The 25,344-nt window shown below is 41.0% G+C and overlaps 2 protein-coding genes across 16 annotated transcripts in view; both read left to right on the forward strand.

Moving 5' to 3' along the window:
• Window positions 1-17,749, forward strand: part of LOC129813630 (muscleblind-like protein 1) — a 108,623-nt gene extending 90,874 nt beyond the window's left edge. For 8 of the 15 annotated variants that reach the window (XM_055865986.1, XM_055865984.1, XM_055865996.1 and 5 more), the window contains 5 exons: window positions 2,457-2,492; window positions 3,491-3,576; window positions 3,991-4,035; window positions 4,922-4,987; window positions 13,672-17,749. In XM_055865986.1, coding sequence (XP_055721961.1) covers window positions 2,457-2,492; window positions 3,491-3,576; window positions 3,991-4,035; window positions 4,922-4,978 — 224 coding nt within the window. In that variant the 3' untranslated portion in view covers window positions 4,979-4,987; window positions 13,672-17,749. The remainder of the gene's footprint in view (window positions 1-2,456; window positions 2,493-3,490; window positions 3,577-3,990; window positions 4,036-4,921; window positions 4,988-13,671) is intronic. The other 7 variants (XM_055865988.1, XM_055865992.1, XM_055865989.1 and 4 more) reach the window with 4 other exon arrangements.
• Window positions 17,750-20,800: 3,051 nt separating this feature from the next.
• Window positions 20,801-23,147, forward strand: LOC129813632 (ras-related protein Rap-2b-like). The gene is made up of 2 exons (XM_055865998.1): window positions 20,801-21,679; window positions 22,072-23,147. The coding sequence occupies exon 1, from the start codon at window positions 21,110-21,112 to the stop codon at window positions 21,656-21,658; it is 549 nt and encodes a 182-aa protein (XP_055721973.1). The 5' UTR covers window positions 20,801-21,109; the 3' UTR covers window positions 21,659-21,679; window positions 22,072-23,147.
• Window positions 23,148-25,344: the final 2,197 nt, after the last annotated feature.

Genomic DNA, 25,344 nt, shown 5'->3' on the forward strand with positions numbered 1-25,344 from the left:
GTGGTCTGGGGGCTGTGTGTGAATGTGGTCTGGGGGCTGTGTGTGAATGTGGTCTGGGGGGCTCTGTGTGAATGTGGTCTGGGGGGCTCTGTGTGAATGTGGTCTGGGGGGGCTGTGTGTGAATGTGGTCTGGGGGGCTGTGTGTGAATGTGGTCTGGGGGGCTCTGTGTGAATGTGGTCTGGGGAATGTGTGTGAATGTGGTCTGGGGGGCTCTGTGTGAATGTGGTCTTGGGGGCTGTGTGTGAATGTGGTCTGATGGAGACTGTGTGAATGTGGTCTGATGGAGACTGTGTGTGAATGTGATCTGGGGGGCTCTGTGTGAATGTGGTCTGATGGAGACTGTGTGAATGTGGTCTGGGTGCTGTGTGTGAATGTGGTCTGATAGAGACTGTGTGAATGTGGTCTGGGGGCTGTGTGTGAATGTGGTCTGATGGAGACTGTGTGAATGTGGTCTGGGGGGCTGTGTGTGAATGTGGTCGGATGGAGACGGCATAGGGAAGTTTGGATTGTTCTTTCTGACCCAATGCTTCTGTTTGGCAACATACTAAATGTCCTGCTTCCATATTAATACTATATGTCCTGCTTCCATATGAATACTGAATGTCCTGCTTCCATAGGAATACGTTATGTCCTGCTTCCATATGAATACTGAATGTCCTGCTTCCATAGGAATACGTTATGTCCTGCTTCCATATGAATACTGCATGTCCTGCTTCCATATGAATACTGCATGTCCTGCTTCCATATGAATACTGCATGTCCTGCTTCCATATGAATACTACATGTCCTGCTTCCATATTAATACTGCATGTCCTGCTTCCATATTAATACTACATGTCCTGCTTCCATATGAATACTGCATGTCCTGCTTCCATATGAATACTGCATGTCCTGCTTCCATATGAATACTGCATGTCCTGCTTCCATATTAATACTACATGTCCTGCTTCCATATGAATACTGCATGTCCTGCTTCCATATGAATACTGCATGTCCTGCTTCCATATGAATACTGCATGTCCTGCTTCCATATTAATACTACATGTCCTGCTTCCATATGAATACTGCATGTCCTGCTTCCATATGATACTGCATGTCCTGCTTCCATATGAATACTGCATGTCCTGCTTCCATATGATACTGCATGTCCTGCTTCCATATGAATACTGCATGTCCTGCTTCCATATTAATACTGTATGTCCTGCTTCCATATGAATACTGCATGTCATGCTTCCATATGATACTGCATGTCCTGCTTCCATATTAATACTACATGTCCTGCTTCCATATTAATACTACATGTCCTGCTTCCATATAATACTGCATGTCCTGCTTCCATATGAATACTACATGTCCTGCTTCCATATGATACTGCATGTCCTGCTTCCATATGATACTGCATGTCCTGCTTCCATATGAATACTACATGTCCTGCTTCCATATGAATACTACATGTCCTGCTTCCATATGATACTGCATGTCCTGCTTCCATATGAATACTGCATGTCCTGCTTCCATATGAATACTGCATGTCCTGCTTCCATATGATACTGCATGTCCTGCTTCCATATGAATACTACATGTCCTGCTTCCATATGAATACTACATGTCCTGCTTCCATATGATACTGCATGTCCTGCTTCCATATGAATACTGCATGTCCTGCTTCCATATTAATACTGCATGTCCTGCTTCCATATTAATACTGCATGTCCTGCTTCCATATGAATACTACATGTCCTGCTTCCATATGAATACTGCATGTCCTGCTTCCATATGAATACTGCATGTCCTGCTTCCATATGAATACTACATGTCCTGCTTCCATATGATACTGCATGTCCTGCTTCCATATGAATACTACATGTCCTGCTTCCATATGAATACTACATGTCCTGCTTCCATATTAATACAACTGCTTCTGTTTGGCAACATACTCTATCTCTTGCTTCCATATTAATACTGAGCTGCTTCCTGTTTTTGTTTCTATGAGCGTGTGTGTATGTGATGTGCCTCTATTATGATGATCACTTTTACTAGGACTATTAATTGATTATTTATTGCTACTACTATTATTATCACAGTTGATTGCAAATGAATATCCATGACACCTCAGACAAAAGTGCCTGATCTGATCCGTATAAACTCTCAACCTGATTCTCCTGATCGCCTAGTTTGGTCTAGATTGGTCAGCATCAGGGTTGGGGTCAATTACATTTAAATTCCAGTCAATTCAGAAAGTAAATCCAACTATACATTTTCCTCAGTATTTCCACTGCTGGCCACTGACTGTGTTACTGAATGCTGTCCAGTTAATTCATTCATGTTATTCTCCTGATCTCTTCCTTCACTCTAACGAATCTTGTGATGGGCTGTTTTGATTTCTCTCCCCCCTTTTCCAATCCACTTCCTGTTGCACACTTCCTGTTGCACTGCATGATGGGCATTTGAGCAGGCTCAATATTCTGCATGACCCCCACCACCGGTGTTGGTAGGTTCCAGCATTCCTTCTTCACCAATTAGCTTTCAGCCTCGCCAGTGACTCGCACGCCATCAAAATCTAACTAACCATCACACAGCTAAAAGGTGGCACCTTGGCTTTCTGAAGCAAACCCAGATAGTTTTCTAGCATGACTCCCAATCTGTTTGTGCTGTCTAGTCAATGATTATTGATTAGTCAAGACAGCACAAACAGATCTGGGATCTGGCTAATAGTTTAATCAATAATCATTCATCAGTAATCATTAGTATGATCATATCAACATGTAGTTGGATCTGCCTTTGCTTTGATACATTTGAGCCCTATATATAGCCTTTGATTTCATCAATTCACAAATCATCTCTTCGTGGGTGTTGGTGACTTGGGAGTCACAGGGTTGGTTGTGGCATATAACTGAGTCATTTGCACATTTCAATTGTCAATGATACTGTATTTAGTCATATCTATAAATGTAAATACTAGAGATAAGTTTTATTCTGTTTCGGGTGTACTACCAAACATGTTACTGTAAATCCACCTTGGACCCTAAGCTGTGATTGCTTGACCCTTGACCCTTCTCTGCCCTCTCTGTTGACAACATCAGCTTTTGGCTGGTATAACCTCAATATGCCATCCACAAATGTACCACACTGAATCCCCTATACCCTTTACACCCATGGCTGCATTCCAATCAGATAACTCACTCCTTTCTCTTCTCCCTCATGTCCTTTTCCTTTTCCTCTTCAGATCAGATTGATTGATTGATTGATTAGAAAGGACTGGAAGTGTTCAGGCAATATAGTAACTGCCTTCCCTAACCTTCTTGTTGTCTGCTTCCTATTGCTTACATCTATCCACTCCTCTCAGAGGGAAAGGGAGTGACTTATTGAATTGGAATGCCCCACCACCCCCTCCTCACCACCTGTCCTTCACATGTGCCTGGTGGCCAATTGGCCACACTCCACTCCTCTGGGTGTTGTTGCTTATATGATTTTCCCTTCTGACAAAAGTACCCATGATGCACGGTGGTACGCCAGCATCTGCAGCCACCACATCTGCCACAAGCGTTCCCTTCGCAACCACCTCAGCCAATCAGGTTTGCTCCTCTACTGCCTCTCTCTCTCTCTCTCTCTCTCTCTCTCTCTCTCTCTCTCTCTCTCTCTCTCTCTCTCTCTCTCTCTCTCTCTCTCTCTCTCTCTCTCTCTCTCTCTCTCTCTCTCTCTCTCTCTCTCTCTCTCTCTCTCTCTCTCTCTCTCTCTCTCTCAGGAGATGGGTTTCCCTCTTGTTGACTTACACTAGTTGTTTCCGGTTCTTAACATTATTAGATGGACCTTTATAGTGTTGGTTGTTACAACAGTACATATGTGATGTTAATGGTCAACTTTTAATGTACTTGTTAAATACAAGTTAAAGATGCTATTAACTTGTCATTCTGGGGAGACATTTACTGTTTGTCGTTATAATGTCTGACATCATTTTAACCTCTATGTTTGTCCTTTCTCATTTTGAGGACTCTTCCTTATCAAAGTTGTCTACCAATGAGTACATGCAATTGGTATGTATGAGGAAGTTTTCCTTCTTTTTGTAAAGTATTTTGTACAGCAGGTGCTGGAAGCAGTTGCTATCTGTGCCATTTGGTTCTTCTGCGGCTGCTTACGAAGGGCATCGCTTTGACGCATGCAGTCAATGCTATTGCAGTGTTTGAGGATTCCACATTTTTCTGCTGCTAACATTCCAAGGCCCTTTAGTGAGGAGACATTGCAGTTGAGTTGTAGAAGTACACAGTATGTGGTCAAATAGGACAAGGGAAAGAATACATAGTCAACAAAAAATATATGTTTACCTATACTGAGAGTGCAACAAGCTGTAAAAGATAAAGAAATTAGATTCAACTTTATTATCCCCAAAGAAAATGTGTTTATCCTTTAACTACCTGCAGGTCATTTTTGTAGTGCCCAAACATTATTTTTTAAAGGAGGTCAACAAATTGGAGGACTTGAGTTTGTATGGGTAGCCACCTCACTACCGACTGACATTTAGTTTCCTTCCCCTCACACACGCTCCGCCAACCCTTCCTTGATCAGGTGTCAGTGATCCTATAAAATGTTTGGTTTTATCTCGGTTACTTTGTAACCACATTCTGCCTTATCTTGCTATTTTCATCTTCTTTTGGGTAATGAACTCTGAGATTTGCTTAAAACTTCTGATCAGGGTCCGATGATGTGCAAAAGATGTGTGATGTGTCTTTGAGGGGTGGGGGTGGGGGGGTCAAATGATGTGCATAAGATGTGGGATGTGTCTTTGAGGGGTGGGGGTGGGGGGGTCAAATGATGTGCATAAGATGTGGGATGTGTTTTTGAGGGGTGGGGTGGGGGGGGTCCGATGTGGTGCATAAGATGTGGGATGTGTCTTTCATTTCTCTGCTCTGTCTCCATCCACAGATTCCAATCATTTCTGCCGATCATCTGAGTAACCACAAGTATCTGACTCAAATGTAGTCAAGAACAGTGAGTTTCTATTCATCTCTGTTTCTTTACAGTATGTTTACCTTTTCAACCCCACCAAGAATATCTGAGTGCATTTAGCCAAATTATGCCAGCATTTTTCTCCATGCTTATACATTTAAAGGGGCAATCTGCAATTGCTACATACAGTGCATTCGGAAACTATTCAAATCCCTTGACACTTTCCACATTTTGTTATGTACATTTTTTTTTTAAATTTAAACTTTAATATTACATTTACATAAGTATTCAGACCCTTTACTCAGTACTTTGGCAGCGATTACAGCATTGGGTCTTCTTGGGTTTGACACTACAAGCTTGGCACACCTGTATTTGGGGAGTTTCTCCCATTCTTCTCTGTAGATCCTCTCAAGCTCTGTCAGGTTGGATGGGGAGCGTCACTGCACAGCTATTTTCAGGTCTCTCCAGAGATGTTCGATTGGGTTCAAGTCCGGGCTCTAGCTGGGCCACTCATAGACATTCAGAGACTTGTCCCGAAGCCACTCCTGCATTGTCTTGACTGTGTACTTTGTGTCATTGTCCTGTTGGAAGGTGAACCTTCACCACATTCTGAGGTCCTGAGCGCTCTGGAGTAGGTTTTCATCAAGGATCTCTCTGTACTTTGCGCAGTTCATCTTTCCCTCGATCCTGACTAGTCTCCCAGTCCTTGCCGTTGAAAAGAATCCCCAAAGCATGATGCTGCCACCACCATGCTTCACCATAGGGATGGTGCCAGATTTCCTCCAGATGTGACGATTGGCATTCAGGCCAAAGAGTTCAATACTGGGTTCATCAGACCAGAGAATCTTGCTTCTCATCATTTGAGAGTTTTAGGTGCCTTTTGGCAAACTCCAAGCGGGCTGTTGTGTGCCTTTTACTGAGGAGTGGCTTCAGTCTGGCCACTCTACCATAAAGGACTGATTGGTGGAGTGCTGCAGAGATGGTTGTCCCTCTGGAAGGTTCTCCCAGCTTTGTCAGAGTGACCATCGGATTCTTGGTCACCTCCCTGACCAAGGCCCTTCTCCCCTGATTGCTCAGTTTGGCCGGGCGGCCAGCTCTAGGAAGAGTCTTGGTGGTTCTAAACTTCTTCCATTTAAGAATGATGGAGACCACTGTGTTCTTGGGAACCTTCAATGCTGCAGAAATGTTTTGGTACCCCTCCCCAGATCTCTGCCTCGACACAATCCTGTCTCGGAGCTCTACAGACAAGTTCTTCGATCTTATGGCTTGGTTTTTGCTCTGACATGCACTGTCAACTGTGGGACCTTATATAGACAGGTGTGTGCCTTTCCAAGTCATGTCCGATCAATTGAATTTACCACAGGTGGACTCCAATCAAGTTGTAGAAACATCTCAAGGCGATCAATGGAAACAGGATGGACCTGAGCAGAATGCAATTTCGAGTCTCATAGCAAAGGGTCTGAATACTTATGCAAATAAAATATTAGCTAGCCGTCTTGATTACTTGCTGGTCTCATTCTTGCTGGCATCAGAAGTAAAGAAAGTATTAATCTAATTGACCTCCATATAACTCTTACAGAGTCCATGTGGACGGGGATATTGGAAATTTAATCAAAGCCTCATGGATGACAAATTGTTCTTAACAAAGACAAAATATTTAATAATTGACTTTTTTCTGCACAACATAGGTACATTAGATCCCCTTATTGTATGGGACAGTTTTAAATGTACTTTCAAAGGCCAGTCAATACAATACTCATCATTTAAACAAAAGCAGTTTAGAAAAGAGATTAGACTAATAAAGGTATTAGAGGAAGTAACAGTGCAGGTAGATGGAAATGGAAACTGTGCTATAGAGGCACAAAATAGGTTAGAGGAAAAACAAAAGGAATTGGAGGTACTTATTCAAGAATGATCAAGTGTAATGTATTACAAAAATAAAGCGAATTGGATGGAAAATTGTGAAAAATGCACAATATTTTTTTTACATTTTCAACATTAATTTATAGAAACTCGTTGCAAATGATGGAGTCATCCATGATTCACCAAATTATATTTGGAAGAGGAATCAAAATATTTTAAGCGTATGTTTTCTTTTCAGTCTCTGCCATTTCCACTGAATGATGTTAACTGTAATGGATTTATTTCCTAATAATAATAATAATAATGTAAAATTAACAAATGTACAGAAAGACCTGTGTGAAGGCCAATTTACAGGAGAGGAACTTTTTTCAGTCTGGAAAAACACCAGGGCTTGATGGTATACCAGTAGAGGTATATCAGACCTTTTTTTGATGTACTCAAATATCCATTATTAGCCTGTTTTAATAACTCCTATAAAAATGGTAGACTTTCAGGTACTCAGCAATTTCATTACTAGTAAAACAGGAACGAGGTGGTAAGTATAAAGTTTCAGTCCGTTTAAAAAACTGGAGGCCTGTTACACTTCAATGTTGTGATGCGAAAAGCCTGGCAAAATGCATAGCACATAGAATAAAAAAGGTTTTTACCAGATATTGTTTATCCTGATCAGACAGCTTATTTACATGGAGATAATATACAACAATTACTTGAAACAATTGAACGTTATGAAACATCAAAGATACCATGCCTGGTTTTCATAACAGATTTTTTAAAGCCGTTTGATAGAGTACGACTAGAATTTATTTATAAATGCCTGGATTACTTTAATTTCGGTGACTATCTTATACAATGGGTTAAAGCAACCCCAGATGTAAAATAGTAAATAATGGTTACTTCTCAGAAAGTATTAAGCTTTTAAGAGGAGTAAAACAAGGCTGTCTGTTGTCTCCATATCTATTTATTTTGGCCATTGAAATGCTAGCTATAAAAATGAGATCCAACAAGAACATCAAGAGGTTAGAAATCCAGGGGGAAAAAACAAAAGTGTCAATGTATGCTGATGACTCTAGTTTTTTCTTAAGTCCGCGATCTGGATCCCTATGTATGCCGATGACTCAAGTTTTTTCTTAAGTCCGCGATCTGGATCCCTGCACAGTCTCATTGAAGATCTTGATCACTTTTCTAGCCTCTCTGGACTAAAACCTAATTATAACAAGTGTAACATATTACATATTGGATCGTTAAAAGACACAGTGTTTACAGTGCCTTGTAGTTTACCAATAAAATGGGCGGATGGAGAAGTAGACTTACTTGGTATTCACATCTCAAAAAATATAAATGAACTTACCACAATCAATTTGAGTAGAAAGTTTGCAAAAATAGCTAAGATTCTGTAACCATGGAGAGGTAAATGCTTGTCTATTCATGGAAAAATCACATTGATTAACTCTTTGGTCCTATCACAGTTTACTTACTCATGACACTGCCTACTCCAGATGACTTGTTTTATAAATCATATCAGCAAAAAATATTTATTTTTATTTGGAATGCTAAGCCAGACAAAATTAAACGTGCCTATTTATATAATGAATATGAATTTGGTGGGCTAAAAGTATTAAATATTAAAGCTTTAAACCTCTCAGTAAAAGCTTCACTCACATAAATTATACTTAAACCCCAAATGTTTCTCCAGTAGATTAAGAAAGGCTCATTCTTTGTTCAAAAGCGACCTTTTGCCTTTATACAGATTACAACTTCTCATTTTCGACTACTTAAAAAATGAAATAGAAATTAAGTATCACCCTTTCTTAAACAAGACATACAAAGCTGGTTACAATTTCAGTTTTATCCTCCAGGAAAGATAGAACAAATACTACAACAAATGTCATGGTTAAACTCAAATATACTGGTTAATAAAAAAACATTATTTATGGCTAAAAATGTTGAAACATTTTATTACATTTATCAATAAAATTATGAATATAAACGGTGGAGTTTTGTCACATGTGCAGCTATCGAAAATATATGGGAATGTCTGCTCAATCCAAACTTACAACCAACTGATTTCAGCATTACCGCAAAAATGGAGGAGGGAAGTGGAAAAGGGAGAAGGTAGGGTACTTGTTTATCTGCCATATATTAAAGATACAAATTGGCTGAAAGGAATTGGTACAAATAGAAAAATATACCAGTTTCATTTGAGGACAAACATTTTGACAACTGAGCTAGACAGGTTGCAAAATAAATGGGAGGAGATTTTTGATGTACCGATTTCATGGCACATGGTTTATGAACTGGTACAAATAAACAACACTTGATTCAACACTGAGTTTTTCAATTTAAATTATTATACAAAATTCTTGCCACCAACAGAATGTTATATATATGGGGCATACAACAATCTCAGCTCTGTAGATTTTGCTGCTAAGAGACAGAATCACTAGATAATTTATTCAGGTATTGCCCCTATGTAGCTTGTTTCTGGTCACAGGTACTGGAATGGTTAAAAAAATCACAACATTCACTTAAAATTAACCTTACAAATAGCAGTATTGGGCGATTTGGAAATGTAACGGTTTCTCTCCTCCTCTTCGTCTGAAGAGGAGGAGTAGGGATAAGACCAAAATGCAGCAGGTTGTGAAGACATAATGAATATTTATTAACAGAACGACGAAACACAAAACTCTTTAACAAACTACAAAACAAATAAACGACGTAGACTGACCTAAAACATGAGAACTTACAAATACACGAAGAACGCACGAACAGGTACAGACTACAAACAAACGCTACAGTCCCGTGTGGTACGAACATACATAGAGACATGGAAGACAATCACCCACAAACAAACAGTGAGAACAGCCTACCTTAATATGGTTCTCAATCAGAGGAAACGTCAAACACCTGCCTCTAATTGAGAACCATATCAGGCAACACATTAACCCCAACATAGAAACACAACACATAGAATGCCCACCCCAACTCACGCCCTGACCAGCTAAACACATAAAAAACAACAGAAAACAGGTCAGAAACGTGACAGGAAAGCCATAGTCAGTCAATAAATAATATAATAATACTCGTAGGAAAGGTTTTAATCTTTAGCTCACAATCTGTGAGACATTAAAAACTGTAATATCTTATGTTTCACCAAGTTGTGGCGGAACGTCGACATGAATAACATACACCTGTCGTGGTTTACACTGCATCGGCAAGATAGAACAGCCGCCTCCGGTAAGACAAGGGGTGGAGGTCTGTGTATATTTGTAAACAACAGCTGGTGCACGAAATCTAATAGTAAGGAAGTCTTGAGGTTTTGCTCGCCTGAAGTAGAGTATACCATGATAAGCTGTAAACCACACAATTCACTAGGAGAGTTTTTATCTATATTTTCCGTAGCTGTCTACTTACCACCACAAACCGATGATGGCACTATGACCGCACTCAATGAGTTTTATAAGGCCATAAGCAAACAGGAAAACTCTCATCCAAAGGTGCCGCTCCTAGTGGCCAGGGACTTTAATGCAGGGAAACTTAAATCTGTTTTACCTCATTTCTACCAGCATGTTAAATGTGCAACCAGAGGAAAAAAAACTATAGACCACCTTTACTCCACACACAGAGATGCACACAAAGCTCTCCCTTGCCCTCCATTTGGCAAATCTGACCATAATTCTATCGTCCTGATTCCTGCTTGCAAGCAAAAACTAAATCAGGAAGCCCCAGTGACTTGGTCAATAAAGAAGTGATCAGATGAAGCAGATGCTAAGTTACAGGACTGTTTTGTAGCACAGACTGGAATATGTTCTGTGATTCTTCCGATGGCATTGAGGAGTACACCACATCAGTCACTGGCTTCATCAATAAGTGCATCGAGGACGTCGTCCCCACAGTGACTGTACGTACATACCCCAACAAGAAGCCATGGATTACAGGCACATCCGCACTGAGCTAAAGGGTAGAGTTGCCACTTTCAAGGAGCGGGACTCTAACCCGGACACTCATAAGAAATCCCCCAATGCCCTCCGATGAACCATCAAACAGGCAAGCGTCAATACAGGACTAAGATTGAATCATACTACACCGGCTCCGACGCTCATAAGGATGTGGCAGGGCTTGCAAACTATTACAGACTACAAAGGGAAGCACAGCCTGTGAGATCACGCTCTCCGCAGCTGATGGGAGTAAGACCTTTAAACAGGTCAATATTCACAAGGCCGCAGGGCCAGATGGATTACCAGGATGTGTACTCCGAGCATGCTCTGACCAACAGGCAAGTGTCTTCAGTGACATTTTCAACCTGTCCCTGACTGAGTCTGTAATACCAATATGTTTCAAGCAGACCACCATAGTCCCTGTGCCCAAGAACACTAAGGTAACCTGCCTAAATGACTACCGACCCGTAGCACTCACGTCTGTAGCCATGAAGTGCTTTGAAAGGCTGGTCATGGCTCACATCAACACCATTATCCCAGAAAAACTAGACCCACTCCAATTTGCGTACCACCTTAACAGACCCACAGATGATGCAATCTCTATTGCACTCCACACTGCCATTTCCCACCTGGACAAAAGGAAAACTTACGTGAGAACGCTATTCATTGACTAAAGCTCAGCGTTCAACTCCATAGTCCCCTTAAAGCTCATCACTAAGCTAAGGACCCTGGGACTAAACACCTCTTTCTGAAACTGGTTCCTGGACTTCCTGACGGTAACAACACATCTGCCACGCTAATCCTCAACACGGGGGCCCCTCAGGGGTGCGTGCTCAGTCCCCTCCTGTACTACCTGTTCACTCATGACTGCATGGCCAGGCACAACTCCAACACCATCACTAAGTTTGCCGACAACACAACAGTGGCTTTATTTTCTATTTTCTATTTAACCTTTATTTAACTAGGCAAGTCAGTTAAGAACAAAGTATTATTTACAATGACGGCCTAGGAACAGTAGGGTTAACTGCCTTGTTCAGGGGCAGAAAGACAGATTTTTACCTTGTCAGCTCGGGGATTCTATCTTGCAACCTTTCGGTTTCAGGCCCTACGCTCTAACCACTAGGCTGCCTGCCACCCCTGGGCTACCTGCCGCCCTTAGGCTATCTGCGGTAGGCCTGATCAACAACAACAATGAGACAGCCTATAGGGAGGAGGTCAGAGACCTGGCCGTGTGGTGCCAGGATATCAACCTCTCCCTCAACGTGATCAAGACAAAGGAGATGATTGTGGACTACAGGATAAGGAGGACCGAGCACGCCCCCATTCTCATCGACAGGGCTGTAGTGGAGCAGGTTGAGAGCTTCAAATTCCTTGGTGTCCACAACACTATCATGGTCCAAACACACCAAGACAGTTGTGAAGAGGACATGACAAAGCCATTCCCCCTCAGGACACTGAAAAGATTTGCATGGGTCCTCAGATCATCAAAAAGTCATACCGTTGCACCATCGAGAGCATCCTGACTGGTTGCATCACTGCCTGGTATGGCAACTGCTCGGCCTCCGACCGCAAGGCACTACAGAGGGTAGTGCGTACGGCCCAGTACATCACTGGGGCCCAGCTTCCTGGGGCCTGGGGCCAAGCTGCCATCCTGGACCTCTATACCAGGCGGTGTCAGAGGAAGGCCCTAAAAATATAATAGACTCCATCCACCCTAGTCATAGACTGTTCTCTCTGCTACCGCACGGCAAGCCGTACCGGAGCGCCAAGTCTAGGTCCAAAAGGCTTCTTAACAGCTTCTTCCCCCAAGCCATAAGACTCCTGAACAGCTATTTAAATGGCTATCCAGACTATTTGCATTGCCCCCACCCCCTTTTACACTGCTGCTACTCTCTGTTTATTATCTATGCATAGTCACTTTAACTCTAACTACATGTACATATTACCTCGACTAACCTGTGCCCCAGCACATTGACTCTATACCTGTACCCCCTGTATAAAACCTTGCTACTGTTATTTTACTGCTGCTTTTTAATTATTTGTTATATATATTTTTTTACTTATCTAGTTTTTACTTAACACATATTTTTCTTAACTGCATCGTTGGTTAAGGGCTTTTAAGTAAGCATTTCTCTGTATTGTGTTGTATTCGACGCATGAAACAAGTAAAATGTGATTTGATACTTTACGATTAGAAAGGTTCAAAATGTATGTAAAACATCACAGCACCATTTAAATATATATGGCACATGGAAACCAAACGAGGGTGGTCTATGGTGATAGGTGGGATGGGCTGAGAGTGGCTGAGGGGCGGGATTAAAGAGCTTATGTTTGGTAATGAGTTTATATTAAAGTACCATGTATGTAAAATGTGTATGCAAATGTGTACGTAAAATGTATATGTACAATATATGTATATGTTGCAGAAAAGCAACAAAAAAAATTGATATAAAAAAATTATACTTGGTGTATGGGTTTATAATAATAATGAAAAAATTGGTATTTCTGTTTTTATTTTTAATCCAAATTCTAAAAACCTGTTTTTTCTTTGTCATTGTGGGGTATTGTGTGTAGATGATTTTTTTTATTGATTTAATCTATTTTAGAATAAGGCTGTAACATCACAAAAACGCGGAAAAATGGAAGCTGTCTTCATATTTTCCGAATGCAGTGTACGCGTTGGGATTTAAATGAATGATATATACCCATTGAGATATGTCTATGAATTTGAGAGTGGTTACATTTCTCCAGCCTCATCCCTCAGATTTTTGACAAAACAGTGGTGGGGTCTCCGCTTTGTTATTGTTTGAACTGCAGATTGCAGCTTTAAGCAACCTTTCAGAGAACAACAATACGATATTGGAAGGCTAGCTTCATTTGAAAATAATGTTTAAAAAAAAAATGTAATTCTCACCTCTTGTTTTACAGATCAAATGAATGGTTGATGGCAGCGTGCAGTCTTTATGTAAATAGTGTTCAGAATGTCAAGCAATGGACTGGAGGACCATCGGTCACCATCTCTCAGTCACTCTGGAATGCTGGTCTTGTTACGCATGCAAACATCGGTGTGCTCAGTCGATGCCATGACACACACACACACACCTCTTCGTCCTCAAAGTCAACGTCCAGCTGAGAAGAGGAGTGTCTGTCTGTCTGTCCATCTCTGCTGACAGACAGACGCTGAATACATTAACAGTACACCTGTGTGTTCAAACACAAAACCATGGCACTCAAATTATTCTTCTTCTTTTTTTGCACACACATGAGGTTGAGACCGAGGTGTTGCTGCACAGAGCCTACATAATACAGTGTTGGTACGTTGGTAGACCAAGACAGCATTTTTTATTCGCTTTGTTCTGTTTTTAAATTAATCGACTTAAAACATTTGCAAACGTGCCCCTTTAAATTTGAATTTAAATCAGAAAGGCACAATACATTTGAATTAAAAGGTGAAACGTCAGAGCATGTAGAGTTTTGTGTTTTTAATAAGACTTCTAGTTAAACTAGATACTAAAATGAGGGTCAGAGACATATGAATGTTCTGGGTAGAAACACACCTGTGTACCTTTGAATGCATAGCTTTAAGCACCATAGAGGCCGTACATCCCAAGCCAGAGTGTTATTTCAGCAGTGTTAGTCTGTTTACCTAAGATATGTGTTTTGTATGGCTCAAGTTTTGATTTTTTACATCATTTCTTCATTGTCTATTTAAGTAATAAGGCCCGAGGAGGTGTGGTATATGGTCAATATACCACGGCTAAGGGCTGTTCTTAAGCACGACGCAACGCGGAGTGCCTGGATACAGACCTTAGCCGTGGTATATTGGCCATATACCACAATCCCCTGAGGTGCCTTATTGCTATTATAAACTGGTTACCAATGTAATTAGAACAGTAAAAAATGTTTTGTCATACCCGTGGTATACGGTCTGATATACCATGGCTGTCAGCCAATCAGCATTCAGGGCTCGAACCACCCAGTTTATAAATAAACAATAAGGCACCTCAGATGTTTGTGGTATATGGTCAATATACCACGGCTAAGGGCTGTTCTTAGGCACGACGCAACATGAAGTACTGGATACAACCCTTAGCTGTTTTATATTGGCCATATACCACACACCCCCCAGGTGCCTTATTGATGTTATAAACAGGTTATCAATGTAATTAGAACAGTAAAAATAAATGTTTTGTCAAACCCGTGGTATACGGTCTGATATACCACGGCTGTCAACCAATCAGTATTCAGGGCTCGAGCCACCCAGTTTATAATAGTTTAAAAAAAACATTGTACCATTTGCTTTGTTGTTGGGGTCGTCTCCAGCCTTTTAAGTCGTCAGTCTCCTACATCTAAAAACAGAGGTGCCTTTTCTCTTTTTATCGATCTGTTTTTGTTTCGCCTTTCTTTTTGTGCTTTATTGTTGTCTTTATCAGACGGGCTGAGCTATGGCTCAAATAGGAGCTGATGGTGACTGGAGAGTTGTAAGTCCGTAGACTCTAAAGCCTGTTGAAGTGATGTGGGACGTACTAGCTCTCCATCGGGTGTTAAGTCCTTGTTCTCAGCCGTAAAGGTGGAACGATTCTTAAACTGTCTGCAAAGAAGCACCGTCAAACCATGTGTTGTTAAAGTAAGAAAGTCAGACTTAAATTCAGACTTAAATTCGGTCATAAGAAGATTTGGCACTTGGTTGAGTGTTTTTGTGCTTCCCCATTACCCCTCCATAAGCTAATTTAACTTTAATTGAGGTAATACAACAAATCATTGATTTGATATTAATCAAAAAATAAATCAAATCTTTCCCTTTTTTGACCTGATTTCATCCGATTCTGGATACCAAAGCACAGTTCTGCTCATGCACCAAGTGTTACCGAAGTATATGACCAATTTCAGGAAGGTTCAACACAGAATTGGGGGAGCAGAGAATTCATTTCAGAACCCTTGTTTTCACATGCCATTATGTTCTGTGATTTCCTTTGTTGTTTTTTCTGTTTTGGCTGAGGTGTAAAATCTCTTTACTGATTGTAATGTACCTAATACCTATTCAATTGTATCTATTGAAGCCTTAGATTACTGGACTGGGTCCCAACCCAATCACATTGTACTTTCAATCACCATACAGGCAATGAACACCAATGATATTTTATAGTCCGTACACAAACCGCATGTGTTTTAGATGGTTTTTTTTCTTCTCAAGTAACAATTTACTCTCTTAAATTTCATTGAACTCATGTGTTATGTATTACTTAAGGATTTGAATATATTTGAATATTTAGTTTGTAGATTTTTGCCTTATTATATTCTACTTGACAATATTGTTATATAGCCATTGTAGATTGAGGTGGAATGACATCCATAACTTTTTTAAACCATATTCATGATTAATAATAATGTGTGGAGTCAGATAAAGTATTCAAAACATTCATGTAGCTGGATGTCTCTTTAGATCGAAGAGGTTCATTATCAATTCATTTTGTTGATCAAAGACCTTTTGATATTGATACAAGTAATGACAGTTGCTTGGTTGCCGAGGCATCAACTCTGGCTGAAAACGAATGTTTCAACTAGCTCCTTTTTTCTTTGACGTCTTATTTGAAAATATATTGTGTCGAAATGTAGATTGTCCATGTTTAGGGAAGAAGAAAACAAGTTATTTTCTACTTTGTCCATTTCAAAAAAATATATTGTTTTAATATTTCTTAAGATTGCCCTGAATATCAGGCCAAAATGAACAGTGAGATTGATGGGTCTCTGGAGTTGGGTAAATAGTGAGATGAGAGGTGAAGTAGTAGACTTTGCCGAATCGGGAAGGTCTGTAATGCTGCAGATGAACGATCTTTAAACTAAGGGACGAAGGTTGACTTTTTGCACTTCTGTATATAGTCAATGAACAGAGAAAAAACATGTATCATATTGAGATATTATTTTGAATAAAAAATTATATAATTATAAGGAATTTTGTTAGGTTAATTTAAAACATCTAACCTGAAAGACCAGCTAAACAAATTTGCTTGCAAAAAGAAAAGAAAATCGCACCAGTTTCTCAGCCAATGCACTCAGAAAAAGTTATGTGTTTTTTGGCTTCTTTTGTCAGTGGCTTGTAGTTTGCCAGGAAATTCTCAAGGGGAGCATGCCCCCCATGTTCACTCCCACTACCCTTGTAGTTTTTTTTTGTTTTTAACAGAAAACAAATATTCTATATGGTCTATATTTCAAATGTTGGACCAGGCCCTTCATACCTGGACCTATGGTACAATAACTACAATAAATGATATTAGAAACCATATTATATTTTAGTATGATTTGACTGCATGTAAAAATAACACAAATGTAAACAATCTATATAGGTAGATAAGGAAAATTCATATTTTTAATTGACTAAATAACATCTACATTTTGGGGGAATGAGACTGCAGACAAGTCATCTATCACTTGTGATGTAACATTTTACCAAGAAACTCCATGAGATCTCAAGAATAAGATGTAATGTAAACGCCAAACCACCCAAGAAATATTGTCTTATCGCAGTAATATTACTCAAGTCAACATGGACTCACAGGACAGAGCTAATGCTACCAGGTAACTGTGCACACTCAGCAGGTGAAGACACCACCATACTAAATGAATAGGTAAATACTCTTTCAAATGAATGTAACCGTTTTCAGTCGAAGGTCAACTTGTTTCTGACTCGAGGTCGCCGTACAAGTGCTATTGAACCAAAGCGTCACTTTCTCCAAACCAACCAGTGCTGTTCGGACAGATTTCACTGTCTCTCGGCTTATTAAACCAAGGTCTCTCTTCCCTGCTGGGAGCACACAGGCTTGACTGCTTATTATGTGTAAGTGATCACTTACATTTTTTTGCTTATAGTTGCTACAGAATAATGTACTACTCTGCTTTCAGATTTGTTTTATGCACAATTTATTGTTGCCATAAATGACTCTTGCTGTTATGAATTATAAAAAAATAAAAAATAATAAAACTAAAACTGGTTTGCTCACGCAACTCATCTATGGTCTCCATGTTTGTCTGTTAACTTTAGTCTATAAAACATTACTTTAAAGAGCATCCACAACACGTCAGAACATGTTCCAAAAAATAACGAGGCACTCTGACATCACATGAAAACAGATGGTCGGGTTCTGCTTCTAACTTCAGTCTCAGTGCCATCTAGTGGACAAATAATTGTCTCCACCCAAATAGAACCAGTGAAATTGGTCACCCATTTATCAAATAAAATGAAAGAACATTTTTATTGGTCACATACACATGATTAGCAAATGTTAATGCGAGTGTAGTGAAATGCTTGTGCTTCTAGTTCCGACCGTGCAGTAATATCAAACAAGTATTCTGTAATGGGATGTCTACTCAGCTGATCAAAAGTCTTGTAGAGTAGTTGAGTCTGCTGTGCTCATGCTGCGCTGGAGCAAAAAAACATGAGGCTTGTGGCTGCCAAGTTGTGGATCATGGCTGGTGATGAGTACTGCTTTATGTTATCATACTGTACTGTCTGGTTCATCATGAGAATGTGACATAACGACAACAAAGAAACACAAATTATGATCTCAACAAACAGTTCTGAATTAAGGGCTCCCGAGTGCACTACATCTAGGTGCTAGAGGTGTCACTTACAGACCCTGGTTCAATTCCAGGCTGAATCACAACTAGTTGTGATTGGGAGTCCCATAGGGCGGCGCACAATTGGCCCAGCATCATCCGGGTTAGGCTGTCATTGTAAATAAGAATTTGTACTTAACTGACTTGCCTGGTTAAATAAAAAATGTATTGATTTCAAATCCTGCTGAAATGCACTCAAGAGTGTGTGGAAGACTTATGTAGAGCTTACATTGGGCAGGAACCAGCTTTAACTGACAATTAAACCTCCAACTAGGTGAAAAATCTGTCAATGTGCCCTTGAGCAAAGCACTTAACCCTAATTAATCCAGTGAATTGCTCTGGATCAGAGTGTCTGCTAAATGATTCAAATGTAATAGCTAAACATTAAAGTGGCACTCCAGTCTTCTTTTCACCTCATTTAACACCTGATTTACTTAACAAAAGGCACTTCTCAATAGGTGGTCCAGGTATGTCATGACATAACACAAGTGGAGGAGGGGCAGGGCTTTCCCGTTTTGTTCTCTAGTGCTCTGATGGATTCCCATCAGACCAACTCATTGAATGCCCTACTTTTTAAAGTTTGTAGATATGTCTAAATAAACATTTGTGTGTACTTTACTGTATTTGTTTCTTGGGATATATATCACTTTTCAATAGTAAAACTTAAAAATAGTGGGAAAAATGTCAGGACTGTTAACTATTTTGAAGTGAAATACTTGAAGGAACTATGACCCAAGGCAGTGAGCCTACTGTATGTAGAGTCTACTCTCATACCAGAGAGACAAATAGGACACAGATTCCGTCTCGAACCAGGGGATGGTGATGTCACAATCAGTAGGTTCCCTGGGGCATTGGGAACCTGTCTCTCTGGATTCTACACAGATGACGTACACTTCCTGTGTCAGAGAGCTTCAATGATGACAAGACACTCACCTTTTGGGGGAAATGATCGTTTTCTGTTCCATTACTTCCTTGTTTATTTTTAATTTCAGGTCGGCCAGTTGAGAACAAGTTCTCATCTACAACTTCAACCTGGCCAAGATAAAGCAAAGCATTGCGACACAAACAACAACACAGAGTTACACATGGAATGAACAAACATACAGTCTATAACACAATAGAAAAAAGTCTATATACAGTGTGTGCAAATGGCGTGAGGAGGTAAGGCAATAAATAGGCCATAGTAGCGAAGTAATTACAATTTAGCAAATTAACACTGGAGTGATAGATATGCAGATCATGATGTGCAAGTAGAAATATTGGTGTGCAAAAGAGCAAAAAGTAAATAATAACAATATGTGGATGAGGTAGGTAGATTGGATGGGCTATTTACAGATGGGCTGTGTACAGCTGCAGCGATCGGTTAGCTGCTCAGATAGCTGATGTTTAAAGTTAGTGAGGGAGATATAAGTCTCCAACTTCAGCGATTTTTGCAATTTGTTCCAGTCATTGGCAGCAGAGAACTGGCATGAAAGGCGGCCAACGGGGGTTCTGGCTTTGGGGATGACCAGTGAGATATACCTGCTGGAGTGCGTGCTACGGGTGGGTGTTGTTATTATGACCAGTGAGCTGAGATAAGGCGGAGCTTTACCTAGCAAAGACTTATAGATGACCTGGAGCCAGTGGGTCTGTCGAAAGAGTATAGCCCTAGTTTATGGTGATGTTTGTTAAAAGTAACTGATGCCTTGAGAAAATGGCAAATTTCATTCAGTCATATATTTCATAAAGAATATGTCTATAATAAACATACTGTACCAGTCAAAAGTTTGGACACACCCACTCATTCAAGGGTTTTTCTTTATTTGTACTAGTTTTTACATTGTAGAATAAGACATCAAAACTATGAAATAACACATATGGAATAATGTAGTAACCAAAAAAGTGTTAAACAAATCAAAATATATTTTATATTTGCCTCGATGACAGCTTTGCACAATCTTGGCATTCTCTCAATCAGCTTCATGAGGAAGTCACCTCATGATTACCTCATGTTCCCAAAAACCATTCAAATCGATTTTTCCCCTGTCGTAGCCCCCAGAGTTTCCACATTTTTTGAATGCACTGAAGTCGGAAGTCTGAGATTTCCAAGTTCCTTATTGTTTTGAATGCGGCACCACTTGTTTTGAAAGCACCAAGACACAAGTTTGTCACCCCCGTTCAATGGGCAACATTCAGTTGAATATTAATAGCCTTTGCTTTACTGTAATATTACTAAAGCTAGGCCTATAAATGATTAGCCTCCTGATATCAGCCACATCATATAAGATATACGTATTGGGGGGACATGCCCTGGACAACGCACTTCAAGGCATCTTGTAACAGTAATTTGTTACAAGAGCACGGGTCACCTGACTGACACAAGAGTGAGTGACTAATATTTGTATTGAGTAACGTTTTGGGTGACTGCCCCTTTACGAAAACGGAAGTAAGCCTTGTCTCGTGACGTTAGTTGCCTTGCGCCGAGAAACAGTGGGCAGGAAACGACAGGCAGAGAAAGACTTGTTCACGCGTTCCGACACCATGGCACAGTACAAATAACCGAAAATGTGCTCCACGTTATATTACTAATGTTCGGGAACGGCCACAGTCTTCGGCTTCTTACCAAGACTTTTGGAGACGTTCCTCGAAAGCTTTTCCGCCGAATGATTTGACAACTGCCACCCGTGAAAGGTGTCTGCGGTCTAAAAACATCGGGGCGGACCGCGGGTGGGAAGAGGATTCGTAGAGAAGGTGCTGTCTGCTTTCTGGAGCCATGAGGGAGTATAAAGTGGTCGTGTTGGGATCGGGTGGCGTGGGTAAATCAGCATTGACGGTTCAGTTTGTAACGGGATCCTTCATTGAGAAATACGACCCCACAATAGAGGATTTCTACCGAAAGGAGATCGAGGTGGACTCGTCGCCCTCTGTTCTGGAGATACTGGACACGGCCGGGACCGAACAGTTCGCATCCATGCGAGACCTGTACATCAAAAACGGGCAGGGATTTATTTTGGTCTACAGTCTGGTCAACCAGCAGAGCTTCCAAGATATCAAGGCATTGAGGGATCAAATCATCCGAGTGAAAAGATACGAACGAGTGCCAATGGTATTGGTTGGAAACAAGGTGGACTTGGAAGGCGAGAGGGAGGTCTCTTCCGGGGAAGGCAAGGCGCTGGCTCAGGAGTGGAATTGCCCGTTTATGGAAACTTCTGCAAAAAATAAAGGCTTGGTCGACGAACTGTTCGCAGAAATCGTGAGACAGATGAACTATTCTTCTTTACCCAGCGGTGGAGATCGCTGTTGTTCTTGTGTGCTTCTCTAAGAAAACATGTTTCGTGCAGCTGTGAGTGTTTTATCTATGTGAAAACCATCAAACAAGCCCTATTTTGATAACTTGTTAGCAAAATGATACGGCCTCTTTTTTTGTTTTGATTAAGCGGCCGTCAATATAGAAAGCTGCCCACTGTTGTATTATTGCACACACCATCGAGGATGACAACATTCGATATTTAAATAGCCTAAAAAGTGTTTACATGACAAAGTACTTGAATGTTTAAGTTTTTAGTTCAATATCAAACAGCTTTGTATTTGACACTTCTCTGGAAACGTGCCTCGATGGGAATGTTTTATTGTGAAACCTAAGAGAGACACTTTGTTGTTGCTTTGTTTTGCTATGAAAATGTTATGTGGGGTTTGATTACTGTTGAGTTGTACTTTTTCACGTCTTCTGGGCAGGTCATTCAGGCCTGGAGAGATGGATTGGAGGACTCCTCCCTCTGCTGAACAGGGAGGGTCTGCTTTCTGTGGATTCTGCTGGGCTCAAGGAACATTTGCCCCCCCCCCCCCCCCCCCCCCCACAATTTTTTGGGGGAAACTCCCTGCAGAAGCAATTTTTTTCTTTTTTTTTGGTACAGTGTCAAATAAATATGCCCATATGCCAGTCAGTAAACCTGCACTGTTCACTGGAATTAGCCTAAACCTGAGCATCCTGTTCAAATAAGACTAAACATAACAAATAGCTTGAACATCAAGCTGTGGTACATTACCTGTTGATAAAAGCCTACTCAAGACATGGGGCGTATTCATTACGCAGATTCTGTTGCAAAACGTTTCTTAAACGGAAGAAAACGGGGCGTGACCTACCTGAATCTGTCCAATAGAAACTTGTTTTTCTCTATTTGCTTACGTTTGGTTGTTAAACGGTTTCCATAATGAATACGCCCCTGGATTGTGGTGGTTTGAATTGTGTTTTTTCTTTGGGACTGGTGATGCCGTTGGATTGAATACAAAGCTTGCACTTCCCTTGCCAGTGTCACTCTTTGATTTGCACAAACAAGGACCTTACAGATGTCACTGACATGGAGAATACGGATGACTGGACCCCATGTCAAGTGCCTTCCTAAGAATTACACTTGTCTCCATGTGCCAACCAAGGAGCCCTCTAATCACAAGCGTACTTTACAGTTTTCAGTTGGGCTCATAGTGTTACTTTTTGTATTTTTCAGAGAGGAAGTTGAGGTGTAGACCTAGACCAACTAGCAGTTATTTTATGGCAAGTTTGGCCTATTTTTAATTTTATTTTCTGCCCCCCCCCCCCACACTGGTACTAATTCACTGAGAATATGAGCCCAAGCAGATTTATGCTGTGGGGTTCAGAGAAAAGTAAGCCATATTTGTGTTTTAATTTGACATTTTTATGATTACTTTCTGAAATGTGAAATCCTGATTCAATTGTCATTTTGACCTCAAGTCTATTACTACCCTCCTGTCTGGTTTGGAGGACTTTTGAATACAAAAGGCATTTTCTGCAACGTTTTGGTGTGTGCTCTTCATTCTGTTGCTGTGATTGCGTGGGTGTGTGCTCTTCATTCTGTTGGTGTGATTGCGTGGGTGTGTGCTCTATACTTGAATGTGTAGTCGTTGGCGTATTAAGGCTATAGGTCCCGTGTAGCTCAGTTGGTAGAGCGTGGTGCGTGCAACACCAGGGTAACAACACTGGTCCCATGTAGCTCATTTGGTAGAGTGTGGTGCGTGCAACACCATGGTAACAACACTGGTCCCATGTAGCTCAGTTAGTAGAGTGTGGTGCGTGCAACACCATGGTAACAACACTGGTCCCGTGTAGCTCAGTTGGTAGAGTGTGGTGCGTGCAACACCATGGTAACAACACTGGTCCCATGTAGCTAATTTGGTAGAGTGTGGTGCGTGCAACACCATGGTAACAACACTGGTCCCGTGTAGCTCAGTTAGTAGAGTGTGGTGCGTGCAACACCATGGTAACAACACTGGTCCCGTGTAGCTCAGTTGGTAGAGTGTGGTGCGTTCAACACCAGGGTAACAACACTGGTCCCGTGTAGCTCAGTTGGTAGAGCGTGGTGCGTGTAACGTCAGGGTTGTGGGTTCGATTCCCATGAGGACCCAATATGAAAAAATAGTATTAAAATGTATGCATTCTTTACTATAAGTTGCTCTGGATAAATGACTAAAATGTGCAGGACTAGTACATCTATAGGCCTTACTGTTGCATCATATGTCAGGCCCTGGCCTGGCTCCTATTGGACCTCTGGTTTTTCTGGCCCTCTACAAACATCAACCAGAAACCCCATCTCAAACATGTTGATCTCTTTAAATCGCTCTGACACGTGTTCCTGTTTGCTTTGTCAATGGTTGAACATAAAACACAACTTCTCTGTGATGTAGTCGAGCAACACTGAAGGGCACCAGTTTAGAAGGGTTTTTTGGTCCCTCCAGCTGTTAGAGTAGAGGGCATGCTGGGTACACTTGGTATAGTTGACGAGTGGTGCTTCCTGTCACATGGTTTCTGGATATAGGCAGTCAGAAGGGGACAGAGGAGGCTTTCTGTGTCTCCAGCCAAGCCCAATCAGCAGACAGACGGATGTTTGTAACCATGTGTGAGAGAGAGATGGAGTGGCATGAGTATTGGGTAACAACCATCAGACGGTGAAAATTAGATGTGTTGGGGTGTTTGAATGAAGCAGAGAGAGGGTGAAATTAGATGTGTTGGGGTGTTTGAATGAAGCAGAGAGAGGGTGAAATTAGATGTGTTTGGGTGTTTGAATGAAGCAGAGAGAGGGTGAAATTAGATGTGTTGGGGTGTTTGAATGAAGCAGAGAGAGGGTGAAATTAGATGTCATGGGGTGTTTGAATGAAGCAGAGAGAGGGTGAAATTAGATGTGTTGGGGTGTTTGAATGAAGCAGAGAGAGGGTGAAATTAGATGTGTTGGGGTGTTTGAATGAAGCAGAGAGAGGGTGAAATTAGATGTGTTGGGGTGTTTGAATGAAGCAGAGAGAGGGTGAAATTAGATGTGTTGGGGTGTTTGAAAGAAGCAGAGAGAGGGTGAAATTAGATGTGTTGGGGTGTTTGAATGAAGCAGAGAGAGGGTGAAATTAGATGTGTTGGGGTGTTTGAATGAAGCAGAGAGAGGGTGAAATTAGATGTGTTGGGGTGTTTGAATGAGGCAGAGAGAGGGTGAAATTAGATGTGTTGGGGTGTTTGAATGAAGCAAAGAGAGGGTGAAATTATATGTGTTTGGGTGTTTGAATGAGGCAGAGAGAGGGTGAAATTAGATGTGTTGGGGTGTTTGAATGAAGCAGAGAGAGGGTGAAATTAGATGTGTTGGGGTGTTTGAATGAAGCAGAGAGAGGGTGAAATTAGATGTGTTGGGGGGGTTTGAATGAAACAGAGAGAGGGTGGAAATAGATGTGTTTGGGTGTTTGAATGAGGCAGAGAGAGGGTGAAATTAGATGTGTTTGGGTGTTTGAATGAGGCAGAGGGAGGGTGAAATTAGATGTGTTGGGGTGTTTGAATGAAGCAGAGAGAGGGTGAAATTAGATGTGTTGGGGTGTTTGAATGAGGCAGAGAGAGGGTGAAATTAGATGTGCTGGGGTGTTTGAATGAAGCAGCAGACAGGGGAAAAAATGATGTGTTGGGATGTTGTGTTTGAAAAAGCAGAGAAAGACCGCTTCTCTTGGAAGGGCCGAGCCTGA

The sequence above is a fragment of the Salvelinus fontinalis genome, chromosome 17, assembly GCF_029448725.1.
Source record: "Salvelinus fontinalis isolate EN_2023a chromosome 17, ASM2944872v1, whole genome shotgun sequence".
In the NCBI taxonomy this organism is placed as follows: Eukaryota; Metazoa; Chordata; class Actinopteri; order Salmoniformes; family Salmonidae; genus Salvelinus; species Salvelinus fontinalis.

What these genes read in the sequence shown, in the direction of transcription:
- LOC129813632 (XM_055865998.1), top strand. Translation starts at nt 21,110, where the DNA reads ATGAGGGAGTATAAAGTGGTCGTGTTGGGATCGGGTGGCGTGGGTAAA.